Below are 12,386 nucleotides of genomic sequence, written 5' to 3' on the forward strand. Positions count from 1 at the left end.
AAGTGGTGACATAGCTGGAAGGGTGAGCAACACTTTCCAGTTCCAGCTATCAAAGTCCTGTGTCACAGGAAACCATGCAGGACCAGGCAAATCAGGATCGTTGGCTGCTCTGGTGCTGGTAAGGAATTTAAACCTAGTTTTGTCAACATTTCAAAGCTCTTCCCATCACACGACACCACTGCTTCTTTAAAGTCTGGAGTCCAAGAAAATGAAGTCTGTCACTGTTTCCAGTGTTTCCCCGTCTGTTTGCCATGAAGTGATGGGACCAGGTGCCATGATCTTTGTTTTTTGAATGTTGAGTTTTAAGCCAGCTTTTTCACTCTCCTCTTTCACCTTCATCAAGAGGCTCTTTAGTTCCTCTTCGCTTTCTGCCATAAGGGTGGTGTCATCTGCATATCTGAGGTTATTGATATTTCTCTAAACATTAGTTGAATCTGAATTGATAGAGACTTAGATGCGAGGTTACTAAAAGTCCTTCTGAATTCTAAGACCCTTTCTTTAATTTTCCTTTTAGGATCCCTTGATAGTATCACTGTGGTGACTGCCGATGGGAAGCTTGCTCTCAACCAGATCAGCCAGATCTCCATGAAGTCTCCACAGCTGATACTGGTGAATATGGCCAGCTTCCCAGAGGTAAGGTGGCCTTGCTCAAGGGCTCCCTCTCCATGGTCTCCCTTGTAATGCAGGAGACTACAGCAAGTCAGGAGGAAGTATTCTCTTCACTTTGGGGTGAAACAACAGACAAGGTATAACAAAGGGAATTTAAGGATACGAAAAGCTCTCTTCCTGTTTCTAAATTCCTTTTCTATTTTACTCAAACACTATAGAGCCCAGGCAAGTAATTTGAATACTGACACAGGCCCCATCTAAGACAAACAATAGCGACAGTGGGGTAATTGGAAGGGCAAGGGTAAACTGTAGAACCTGTGCCCTGTCTGAAAGGAGCAGCTTTTGCCCAGTTGCTGCTGATCCTTCCCAGGCAGAAATGTAGGCCTGGTAATCAGATACTACCAGATACTAAGATTTTTATTTACAGAAGAAGCCAATAGCCCCAATTTCTATGTAAGATCTTTGCTAAATGTTGATAACTAATTCCCTTTATTGGTGTGTTTTAAGTCTATGACAAAATATATTGATGGGCCATGTTTGGCCCGTGGGCCACTGGTTTGTGACTTTTGCACTGTTATTTGGAGAAGCGCTGTGCTGTGTGTGCTTGCTCACTCAGTGGTGTCTGACTCTTTGTGACCCCATGGACTGTTGTTGCCTGCCAGGCTCCTCTGTCCACGGGGATTCTCCAGGCAGGGATACTGGAGTGGGTTGCCATGCCCTCCTCCAGGGGATCTTCCCAACCCAGGTGAGTTCTTTACCGTCTGAGCCACCAGGGAAGCCCTATTTGGAGCAGACCTTCCAGGAATTCACATTCCTTTCAGACTCAACTGGCCATTGCAGAATATTGCCCAGAGCACAGTGCTTCCAGGGCTGGAAGGTGGATTGCATTAGATCGTTGCAACCTGGAGGCTGTGATTTTAAGTCTGGTTGGGGAAGATAAATCGGCTTTTCCTTACTGATCCAGTAAGAAGTGACCTGGATTGGGACTCCTGAGGACCTGGAATCTGGTCCCACCTCTTGCCAACTGTCTATGTAGGTTGCGTCACTCTCTGGGTCTCCATTTCCTCATCTCTTCACGTGAGGTGAAGGAATCTGAAGTCTCTGTCTATTCCCATGGTCTCTTTCAGTAATTCTAGCCCAAAGACAGAGACCAAAGTTGAACCTGCTGGATTTGACAAAACTGGGTTAGAGATAAGAGTAAGCCCTTGCTATGAACAAACTGTTTCAAATCAGGGGGCTCTTGCAGCCGATGTGCCCATATTTGTGGGGGTATTACTCACTTCTCCCCTGTTGTGTTCTCCGTACTTTAGCGAGAGTGAACTTGTAAAGACACTAATATCTATTGGATTATGTCACTCCCGGGCACTGAGTTTATCAGTGGCTTCAAGTAATCTTTGAGAAGAAGGTGACTGTGGCCTAGAAGGCTTTGTGTGAAATGGCCCCTGCCTGTCTCTTGCAGACTCTCCAGTCTCCTGCCGCTGTCACGCTTGCACACTGCTCTGCCCACTAGCCTTTCAGTTCCTCAAACCTTAGTATCCTCAGGGCCTTTGCATATGCTGTTTCCTTTGCTTGGATCACTCTCATCTGGCTAATTACTATCCATATTTTGGACCACAGCTTTCATATTACTTTCTCAGAGAAGTCTTTCCTAGTCTACGCAAAATCTCAATTATTCCTCTATATTAACCACTTTTATACAGCACAGTTCTTTTTCTTCATTGTGCTTATTAGTAGTTATGCACTAATCTACACCTTAGTTTTCCATCTCCCTTTCACTAGATCGTAAGCTTGGAATGTAGGAATCATATCCAACTTGCTCATTCTGTCCAGCACCAAACACCATGCCTGACACATGGATGCACCCAGTAAATTTCCTTCAAATGGGTGAATACTTGTCATTAGGTTGATGGAAGGGAGGCACTCATTCGTGGTGTTCCTGAGGAGCAGAGAAATGGACAGAAAGGGAACTGTTAGCTCTTTCCCCTTCTGGCCCCTCTGAACCACTGAGGCCTCTCCGCCTTGTTCATCTGATCCCACAGGCACCGCGGGCCAATTTAGGGAACAGCCTCCTAATTACACAGCTTGAAGACCTCATCAGGCAGATTGCTTTTCAGAGCCAGCCACTTCTGTTATTAAATAGCAAATGGCATTCACAGAAGAAGCACCTGATTGGCCACCAGAGCATCTTAGGAGGCAGGAGGAGGTATTAACAGCTTAATTTTTTCTTAGGAAATTGGAATATATCTTCATTTTCCAAGCAAGGCATCTTTGCCATTTCTCCAAGTTGAAATTCTGTGAGTTTTGGAAAAAAAAAAAAAAACAAACCACATCTACAGTTAACCTTAGTAGAGAGGCTTCTTACAAGGACAGAGTGAGGAAGTGTGAGTTACATTGTCTTTTGAATTCCTTTATCTCATCTGGTGTATATATTAAACAAACAGCTCTAACTAAACATTTCCTTCCTCTGGCTTCGACGCTGTCCATGGAGCGCCCAGGTTTATAGCTTCAAAATGCTGAGCTAATCCTCTCTGTGTTTATAGACTTCCTTTCTGTTTCACATGCGGCTGGCTTTCTTTTCAAACCTGGGCATTTCTGGGTCATGCCGTAGAGACATGATGCAGATTTACATGCATAATCTTTTTAAATGCATTGAGGACAGAAAACTGCATTGCATTTGTTTAGCATGTGTCCCGCTTGATAAATGATACACACAAGTTACTACCTTCCATAAACTTGCCTGCAGCTAGAGTTAATGATGGGAAAGAAGGGAGTTTTTTAAAAAAAAAAAACAAAAACAGACCACAGCATGATTTGAGTAAGGCAAATGAAAAAAAAAAAAAATTCTGCAGGCTCCTTTATTGCTCTTGTGAAAGGAAGAAAGGTGTGTTGAGTGTCTACAGGGCTGCTAGGCATTGCTTTCTTGTATTTTGTTTCATGTGATCAGCACAGCTATTCTTTAAAGTTAGACTTAAGTCCGTTTTCTAGAGGAGGCATCTGAGGCTCAGAAAAGTAGAATTCTTCCACAGATTGATACTGTGGCCCTACAGCCAGGACTTGAGCTTATGTCTGTCTGTTTGACTCTACATCCTGTGCTCCTTTCACCATCTGTTCCTTAATTCCACAAGTATTTTTGTTGAGTCTCTGCAAATCAGCTGTTGACTTGAACCCAGATTGTCAAGGACTTGTTCACCTGTCTACAAAAATTTCATCATCTTTTGTCCTGTAGCATACACATGCACATAGATATAGATGTGAGTGTAGACATGAATGAATTGGATTTATTAGTTTAAGAATCCCTGGAGGAGGAAAGGCAACCCACTCCAGTATTCTTGCCTGAAAAATCCCATGGACAGAGGAGTGTGGCAGGCTATAGTCCCTGGGGTCCCAAAGAGTCAAACACTACTGAGTGAGCATGTACGCACGCAGTAATAGCAGACATTGCTAATTGATCACAGCGCTCGGTCCTGCCTAACACCACATGGGATCTGTGATCTTTCTCAACACAGTACTCCAAGCAGCCACAAGCAGTGAGTCCTTGTTGCCATTGGAGAGCATCTGTTTGCACTGGGGCGCTGGTGGGCATCTCTTCAGTGAGGGGTAAAGGCTAGGAGATGGAAATGTGATAGAAATGCATGCCTTCTTGTCTGAACCATGAGTAGGTCAGAAGTCATGTTGGGAAAATGACTATAATTCCCTGAGTTTCTGTATTCTTCCGTATCAAACTAAAATGTACATGTTTAAAGTATTTCAGAAGAACTACGTCTTTCAGTAGGTTTTTTTTTTGCAAATGAAATCACTCTTGGTTCACATTTTTTCTGCATGCAAAAGGACACAGAACAGGTATAAAATGGTACAAAATAAGGCTTTTGGGAGAAGGTATAAACATGAAGAATGTTTCTAACAGGTTTGAGCTGGTGCTTTAATATACATATTAATCTACTTATTCAGCAAGCTTTTACTGAGCACTCGCTGCATCCTTGGCACTGAGCCTTGGACAGGGAAGGTGTAAATATTGAGCTGTAGCTCCTGCCTAGCTTGGAAGCAGCAGTGGGTGCTCCCATGCTTGCCTAGGAAGGCTGTGTGGCAACACTTGGGTCAGACTGTGAAGGGAAAGTGGAGGTGGTGGTGGTGGTGGTGGGGTGGTCCAGCCAAGTTACCAGTCTTTCCCTCAATGAAAAGCTTCAGAAAAAGTTAGGAGACTTGAAATCAGGTCAGTCCTTCAAAGTGGTGATTCTCCCTTAAAAAATTTTTTTTTTGTTTTTTAATTAATTAATTAGTCTATTTATTTATATTTTGGCCACGCAGAGAGGCATGTGGGATCTTAGTTCTCCCGACCAGGGATAGAAACTGTGCCTCCTGCATTGGAAGTGCAGAGTCCAAACCTCTGGACTGCCAGGGAAGCCCCTCCCTTTATGTTTAACTTTAGAAATCTGTGTTTCATTTTTATTAAGGAAGTTGGTAGTTCTCTTGTAGAGGAAAATTTCATTTCTTTATCCAGCTCTTTTATTTACCTTGGCCATATGCTTTATACACCAGACCTAGTTCCAAATTCTTTTTGGCTATTAAAAAAAAGAATCAAATTCCCTGTGCCATAGTTACTGAATACATTGAACTAGTGGATCTGGGAGGTAATAGAGACTAAGTAACGTCACTGGATGGAGAGTTGAGGAGCTGAGCCTCCTCTTAACACTGTCAGTAGCCAGAAGTGTGATGAGCGAGGTCTTCACTTGTTGCTCTTGACTTTCAGGGACTGTGTCTCTGTGTAGGGGTGTGACCTTTACCAGATGGAGGGGACTGTACTGGTTCTGTCTGAGATCCCTTCCAGCTCCAGTAGTCTATGGTCAGAGGTACATTTTAAGAATTTATCATTTTAAGCAGTGGCTGCAGAGTTAAATTCTGTAGCCCAAGGGCATGATTTGTCTTCTTGTGGAATGCTGGTTTGTCTTTTTGACCTAACAATAACATCTTATGTCCCTGTAGAATTCAGGTCATTTTACCATGAAATGGATGAGCTTTTTAGGCACGCCCTTGAAACAAAACCCAACCTGGAAAAATAAAATAGGTGTGCAACAAACCCCATTTATTTAAACTGGAAAGTCTAGGGAGGAACTCAAGGCTGGGAATTGGCTCCTTGAAGCCGAGCGATGTGGATTGGCTCTGGTCAAACCTAAAATTCTTTTGAAAATCAGGGGCCTTGTTTTCATGAATGGCACATTGTCATGCCAATGGAGTTCTCTTTTCCACACTGCCTTCTCTTATGCGGTAGGATTGTGAACCAGGTGTGGTTATAATGTTGCTTAAGGTTGAGATGAGGCAATTTGGGACGTCAGTGTACCAGCATGCCACCTTGCCAAACAGAGAGAAGGCTGTGTCAGAAGAGACCCTGATGGACGTCAGGACAGCAGTGCATCAGAGAATGATCCTCCGTGTTCTGTGAGAAACCGTGGTGGAGAAGAACATGAGAAAGAAGATCTTTATGTATAACGGAGTCATGTTGCTGTACAGCAGAAGTTAACATTGTAAAAGAGCTATATTTCAATGAAATAAATTTTTTTTAAACAAAGAGGGACTTTAATGGCAGTCCCGTGGTTAAGACTTTGCACTTCCGCTGCAGGGGGCATGGGTTCAATCCCTGTTCAGGGGAACTAAGATGTGACATCCACATTCCTCATGGTATAGGCACAAAAAAAAAAAAAAAAAAGACAGCAGTGCATTGGTTAAGTGATGACATCAGCTCATCATTCTTTGGGGGTTTGTGCATTGTTATCTTTATTGAATATGTTTATATAATAGCGCCCCTTGCCCAGGTGTTACAGGCACCCAGACACAGAGGAAGATGCATGGCTCATGTTAGCTCATTTAATCCTTTCTGAGGTACAGTACTGCAGGGTCTCAGATTACTACATGGAGGCTCAGAGAGGTCAAGCTTGTTGCCCAGGGTCACATGGTTAGCAGAGTGGGGATTTGAACTGAGATCTTCCATACTTCCTTTCTTGGCACGCATACCAGCAGAGATTCATTGCTCATGCCAAAACACGAGTGAGGTTGGTATGAGCATAGATGCGAGTGAGTTAAATTTATTTACTCATTCCAATCGGCACTGGTATATTTTGAGTGTAAAATGTCAACTGGAATTTTTAATGTATAAAATCTTTCAGCTGTCTTTACACCAATCTTTGCACAGACCAGCCCCCCTCCCTTGAGGATTTATTGTGGTTTTGATCTGCGTTGCCTCAAACCATTGAAATCTTTTCAAAGAAGCAGAGCTGTTTTCTTTTTATTTTTTCCTCTATGCTTTTTTTTTCCCTCCTGCAATACACTGGTACCAGGAGTGGACATAGTTTGCTATTCAGCTTGATCAAAGCACTCTACACCAATGTAACTTCCTGATCTTACTGGTAACAGAACTAAATGTTTCCATGTTCTGCCAAGATGGGTTGCCAGTTATCGACAGAGGGCTTGCATCTGGTAATAATTATTTACTAATTCTGTTTACCTTTTGATCTGGTTTTCAGTGTACAGCTGCAGCTATCAAGGCTATAAGAGAAAGTGGAATGAATCTGAACCCAGAAGTGGAGGGGACGCTAATTCGGGTACCCATTCCCAAGTAAGTCTGGCTGACATTCACATATTTTGATGTAATGGGGCAGCTCTCTTTGGAAGAAAACCAACACTCCATGATGCTGTTAGCCTGATGGCGTCCTTTACCTGTATCTCTCATCCTGGCCGGCTCCAGCATCTTTTGGGATCCAGTTTATTGATTCAGATGCAGCAGTAGGCCTGACAGAGTTCTTGTCCTCATGTATTTTACATTCCGGTGGGAAGATAGGACTCAAATAAAGTCATTCCAGATAATGAAATGCTGTGAGCAAAGAAAGGACAGTGTGTTCCAATAGAGAGTGACTTGCTGAGAGTGATGGTGGCAGGGACAGCTTCACAAGGAGGTCACATTTCTGCTGAGAGTTGAATGATGAGGACAAGGCAGCCTAGGGGAAGAACTTCCCTGGCAGAGGGAACAGACAGTCCAAAGGCCCTGAGTCTGAAAGGACCTCGACACTTGTAATCTCTAACCCAGATTTCTGGAAGAGTCATTTTCCCACTAGTCCTCACTTGTTGAAGAATTTTAGGTATAAGAAAGAACAGAATATTGTTAGTTATGTAAATATATAGAACTTAAGAGTTTCAAAGGCATAAAGTGTATGTTTATTTTGAAATTAAAAAAGAAAAGAAATAATAAGACCTCGGCATATTTGATGACGAGAAAGCCATTGTGCCTCAGTGGTGGTGTGGGGGTTGGATTGGTGAGAGGCCCATGCTCTAGGCATTACAGGCCCTGATGAGTAGCGTGGGCTGTGCTGTCGTTATGGTGGGTAGCCATTGGAGGCCCTTCAGCAGAGGAGTGATCTGATGTTGACTTTTCAGGAGCTCTCTGGCTGCTGATTAACAGGTGAAATGTAGGGGGACAGAGTGGACCCAGAGAGTATCATTGGGAGGCCACTGCAGTAGCCTAATTCCAGGACTTGGTGTGTGCTAAGTTGCTTCAGTCGTGTCCAACTCTGCGACCCTCTGGGCCATAGCCCACCAGGCTCCTCTGTCCATGGGATTCTTGAGACAAGAATACTAGAGTGGGTTGCCATGCCCTCCTCCAGGGGATCTTCCTCACCCAGGGATAGAACCCACGTCTCTTACATCTCCTGCTTTGGCAGGTGGGTTCTTTACGACTAGCGCCACTTGGGAAGCCCAGCAAGCCCCAAGTAAATGTTGAATTCATTCAGTCACTCAACAAATATTTATTAAGCCTTAACTACATGCCAGGCTGTTTCCTGTTTGTTGAGATAGAACATTAAATAGCACCAACAAGAGAAAGTCCCCACCCTCCTGGGGCTTATTTTATAGTCAAGTAGGCACAGTAAAGAAACCCGTGACTCAGATGGTAAAGAATCTGCCTACAATGCAGGAGACCTGGGTTTGACCAGTGACAGATTTTATTTTCTTGGGCTCCAGAATCACTGTGGATGGTCACTGCAGTCATGATTTTAAAAGACACATGCTCCTTGGAAGGAAAGCTATGGCAAACCTGAACAATGTGTTAAATAGCAGAGATATCACTTTGCCAACAAAGGTCTGTATAGTCAAAACTATGGTTTTTCCAGTAGTTCTCTGTGGATATGAGAATTGGACCATAAAGATGGCTGAGCCTCATAGAATGGATGGTTTTGAATTGTGGTGCTGGAGAAGACTCTTGAGAGTCCATTGGACTGCAGGGAGATCCATCCAGTCAATCCTAAAGGAAATCAACCCTGAATATTCATTGGAAGGACTGATGCTGAAGCTGAAGCTCCAGTACCTTGGCTACCCAATGGGAAGAGCCAACTCACTGGAAAAGATTTCCTGATGCTGGGAAAGACTGAGGGCAGGAAGAGCAAGGGGCGTCAGAGGGTGAGATGGTTGAATAGCATCACTGACTTAGTGGACATGAGTTTGAGCCCACTTCAGGAGATGGTGGAGGACAGGGAAGCCTAGTGTGTTGCAGTCCGTGGGATCACAACGTCTGACACAACTTAGTGTCTGAACAACAACAGGCACAGTAAACAAACAAACACGTAATGTCGGGGGATGGTAAGAACTATGAAGAAAAATAAGCAGGCTAAGGGGATAGTGAGTGTTGTGGCTTTTATTTGTAGGTAGGCAGGTTCAAGAAGGAAGTGACATCAGAGCAGGTATCTAAGTGAAATGAATGAATGAAGCTTCCCAATAACTAGAAGGGAAGTGGAATGTGAACTTGTCATCATGTGCCACACATCATTCTGTATTCCTTTATATAGATTGCTGCATTTGTCACACAACCTCTGTAAAGTAGATTTTTTTCCCAGGTGTGGAAATTCAGGCTCAGAGAATGTGTGTCTTTGAGGTCATACAGCTTATGCTGAAGCTCAGGTTTAGTTGATTCTAGAGCCTCATGATGTACCTATGCTAGCATCAAGAATTAATACCAACATTGAAGAGTCCAAGGAATTCCCTGCAGAGATTTTTTTTTTTTCCTGCTTTTTTGCCAGAAAATGGCCTCTGTAAGTCAGAAATAACACTCTGCTTTGAAATCGTATGAATTGGGAGCTATGTAAGAAGCAAATAGACCTGAGTTCAAGTCCGGTACTTGTTTGCTTGGTTAGTTCATTGATTCGCTTAGCAGATTTCCTACAAATGTATTATGTGCCAGCCTCTGTGCTGGGTGTTCGGGTTTTATGTGGACCTAATGTTGGCCTTTGTGTAACTCAGGGCTGTGCGGGCCCCTCGTTTATATTACTGGCAGCTTACTTGTGGAGTTTACTATTACCTACAGTTTATAGATGAAAAAAGTTAAAATTCAGAGAAGTTAAGGGACTTCCTCAAGATCACATGGCCAGAATTTGAATTCTGAGTTTTTCTGTTACCATATTTCAGGCTCGCTCTTCTGCGCTCAGTGTATAGGTGGGTAATTCTGGAAAGTGCTAGGTGTACTCACGGCCATCAGAAGCATGACTCGCAAGTGGGATGGATATAGTCAGCAGCTTAATTTTTTCGTTCTTGCTCTCATGTCTGTGAAATCTTGGCAAAGCCCCACCCCGAGCCTCGGGTTCTTCACGTACAAGATGAAGGCGTTGTTCTCAGTGGCCTGCCAGGTCCCTTCTGGAGCTCCAGAATGCTGTGATGCTGTGAATTGATGCCCCTAAGTGTTCGTCGCTGACTTGGATTCTTCTAGAGTGGCCCAACTGTGGATCATGTGTTTCTTTCAAAGAACTCGCTGACGTCATGTGCATCTCTGCAGCACTCGAGTTAATGGCTGCCCTTGTGCATTGTATATAAGTTTTGAAAGATCAGTGAGTTTAACTTGAATTTCCAAAGACATGGGGATCTGTTACATTATATTTTGCAGTATTTTATGTTGGTTAATGGGTGTAATCCAAGAGAAAGTTGACGGACCAAAACCGTCTGCTCCTGCAAACCTCATTTTTTATATACTTTCTTCCCTTTGACAAGGTGGTAAGGTCATGGGGCCCCTTACTGAATTATTCGTTTGGTAGTTTTCCAGATAAAAAATGAATGATCTGTTCTTTATTATGGAGGTTGTGTCATGTGAGAGGATAAAGGCTGATTTAGATGTAAAGAGGACCAAGGTTTTTATTTGGTTCTGGCAGTGACTTCCATATGACTCTGGGCACATCACCCTAGCAGATTGTTGCCGTCTAATTCCTCATTTGTAAAATAAATGATATAATACATAATGATAGCTAGATCTTTGGTGAAATTAGTAGAGAAAACAAATTAAGTAGTGTGATCTCCTTAGAGGAAAAGAAGCTCTATAAATATAAGATACTAATAATATTTCAGTAGACATACAATTTTCCTTACATACATAATTTTACTTCAGGAGAAAAGAAAGGAGTGAGGAAGGGAACAAGAATGCTGATTACCTACTATATGCTAGGAACCTGTTAGGTGCTTGAGATACACAAAAGAAGTGCAAAAGTCTAACAGTTAAATTTGCACCTTGGTAACATGAAAACCTGGAATGGAGTTCTGATTCTTCTACTTTTTAGCTTTGTGACAGTATCAGCTGTTTCTACCTCTCTGAATCTCAGAGAGCTCATCTGTAACGTATTTATAGGGCTTGCCTTTTATAGTTGTTGGGAGATTTCAGTAAGATAATGTACACAAGGCTTTTGAAGTTTAGTAAGCGCTCAGTTAATGCTGACAAAGATTCCTTCATTCCTTTTCGTAAATAGGCAGGTGCATCCCTCCCTTTAAAGGAGGGGGAACCTGAGACACTCAGAGGTGAGGCATTGGCTCCAGGTCACACAGCAAACCTGTGAGGAGGAGAACAGCACACTAAAGCTTATTTTAGGAGTCTGGGAGGTGGGAGGTAATCAAATGCATGAAGTCCCAGGATCGGTTTCTGATGATAACGTTTCAAGTTTAATTCTGTAAAAATGTATCTTCCCAGTTGAATCTGATTCTTCCCCTAATGACAGTCTACCGGTTTGCTTTTCTGCCTTCAGTCTGGATGCCCAGAGCTAAGTTTTATTTTCAGTTGCAACGGATCTCAGCTGGTACCTCACCCTCTATACTCTCCTCTGATTCTCATATTCTTATTTAAATGAGTCTGCTGAGTACCTGACTCTTCCTACAATCTGCCTCTGATCCTTTTGGGAAGAAGACAGAAGATAAATCCTAAAGCAATAACAGGTCAGACTTGGAGCCTGGGTGGTTCCTATCACCAAGCTTTCTTTTTATGGCCTTTGCAAATCCAGCTGTGTGTGACTGTGTACAAGTTTTCCTCCTGGCTGTCTTCAGTAAGATGACCTTGGGCCTCGCAGGCTCTGGGTTACATCCGTCCCCACTGACAATGTATATGGCTTTTGTTTTCTTCTCTGGCTGGTCTTCTTGCATTTAGAGAAGTCAATCAACTGGATGGATTCTTTGAACATTCCTGTTAATCAAGATTCGCTGAAGTAGTCTCTTCTCTTTTTGTTCTTTATGTCATCAAGTTCTGGGTCCTATTTATTAACCACCTACACTACAGATTTAATGCCTGGAGATACTGTGCTGAATGCCTCAGGGTTTCTCCCTGCATTCTCATAATACCACTCTGAGGTCAGGAGATGGTTCTTATGCCCACTTGCCTGATAGGAGACCCGAAACTCCCAGGAATCAGTGCCCACTGTCATAGGGCTGCCTAGGATGGAACTCAAGACTGACTTACTACCTTTTCCCCTGTTCTTGCCTCCTGGTAGCAGCTT

General features: G+C 43.2%; 1 protein-coding gene across 1 annotated transcript in view; it reads left to right on the forward strand.

Moving 5' to 3' along the window:
• The window catches only part of MRRF (mitochondrial ribosome recycling factor), a 54,092-nt gene that overhangs the window by 15,145 nt on the left and 26,561 nt on the right, over positions 1-12,386 (forward strand). The window contains exons 4-5 of the mRNA XM_043469463.1: positions 515-633; positions 7,125-7,216. Of these exons, the coding sequence (XP_043325398.1) occupies positions 515-633; positions 7,125-7,216 (211 nt within the window). The remainder of the gene's footprint in view (positions 1-514; positions 634-7,124; positions 7,217-12,386) is intronic.

Source organism: Cervus canadensis, chromosome 5, assembly GCF_019320065.1.
Source record: "Cervus canadensis isolate Bull #8, Minnesota chromosome 5, ASM1932006v1, whole genome shotgun sequence".
NCBI classification, from domain to species: domain Eukaryota; kingdom Metazoa; phylum Chordata; class Mammalia; order Artiodactyla; family Cervidae; genus Cervus; species Cervus canadensis.